Raw genomic sequence first — 1,303 nt, 5'->3', positions numbered from 1 at the left:
ATCATCCATCCAACAAATGTTTAGCCTCACTTGATGATTCCATATCCCAGACTGGCGATGATGATCAGAACCCGGGCCAGAGTCCTCTTCAAAGATGAGAGCAGCTCAGCAAACACCACGGCCCCGTGGACTGCAGGAGGACACATTWTGTCTCACCGTGTCTCACTCTTTGGACGTTTCATGAGGAGCTGAAGCTCTGCGAGTCCTTCCCCTACCTGACACCCCGTCGTATCTGATGCTCTGGAACTCTGCGTAGTAAACGGCTTTCTCCAGCATCCCCAGGAAGATGACCCCTCCGATCCAGAACTGGATCCTGAGCAGGTCCCTCCAGTAGCAGGCGGACAGAACCAACCACAGCAGGGCCATGAAGACGTAGATGATGCACATCACCATGTAGAACTGGAGAACAGGAGCAGAGACACCCATCAGTCAGGGAGCAGACCGAGGGTTTTGTATGTGTGTGTATGTGTGTGTGTGTGTGTGATCTTACCACCATCAGGGGCCATTCAGTAGCAGAGATGTAACCATGAGGGCCCTCCATGCTGACCTCAACTACAAACACATTATTATTATTATTACCTTTATTTTGTCACTAAAACACACATTAACTGGATTTATTGTCTTAATTTTGTGTTTTAGGTGTTTTAATCCCAACATTTGGTCCTTTTGTTCTGATTCAGAGAACCACTGGGTCAAAATTAGTCTCTCCTCATTTAAAAGTTTTCATCTTTTTCGATGATGTAATCAGATTACTGGAGGCTACAGCTTCTGGTGTTTTAAGGTGTGTGCAGGTGAGCACTGACGCTGCAGAGTCCAGTCCTGTTTGGGCGGGTTCACACTGACGTCCTGGACCCTGAGGATGAAGATGTAGGGTCCGTCCTCCCAGGTCTTGGCCACCAGGTTGAAGGAAGACTGAGGAGATGACTGAGAGCAGAACCAAACAGCAGAACTTCAGCACGATAACTGAGCATTTTTTGTTAAGAGAGTGAGTAATTATAATTTTAAGGGATTAGAYAGGTTTGTAAATCCTAAAATTTGAACCAGTTTGAAGGACTGGTGTACGTCAGTCATAGGAATAAGACTGTGGAACATACTGGAAAGTGATTATAAAAATGTTGGCTCAATAAATTTGTGTTCATAAGAGGTGTTCAAGAAGGAGTTGAAGTCTTTTGTTAGGTTTTGTTATTTGAAGATTATTATTGTTTGAATTTATTTATATTTGGAAAAAAAGGGAAAAATATTAATAAGATTTTTTCTTCCCTCTGCTACCTTTCATTTTATTTGTGATTTGTATAATTTGTTG

General features: G+C 43.2%; 1 protein-coding gene across 1 annotated transcript in view; it reads right to left on the bottom strand.

Moving 5' to 3' along the window:
• Nucleotides 1-1,303, bottom strand: part of zgc:162698 (Transmembrane protein 87A-like) — a gene marked incomplete at its 5' end in the record, with an annotated part of 12,377 nt that overhangs the window by 6,640 nt on the left and 4,434 nt on the right. The window contains 4 exon segments of the mRNA XM_014033295.1: nucleotides 31-130; nucleotides 216-399; nucleotides 491-552; nucleotides 804-924. Coding sequence (XP_013888749.1) covers nucleotides 31-130; nucleotides 216-399; nucleotides 491-552; nucleotides 804-924 — 467 coding nt within the window.

This window comes from Austrofundulus limnaeus, unplaced genomic scaffold (genome assembly GCF_001266775.1).
Source record: "Austrofundulus limnaeus strain Quisiro unplaced genomic scaffold, Austrofundulus_limnaeus-1.0 Scaffold1688, whole genome shotgun sequence".
NCBI classification, from domain to species: domain Eukaryota; kingdom Metazoa; phylum Chordata; class Actinopteri; order Cyprinodontiformes; family Rivulidae; genus Austrofundulus; species Austrofundulus limnaeus.
Note: the sequence above shows the minus strand (reverse complement) of the source record. Positions and strands in the feature narration are given on the sequence as shown.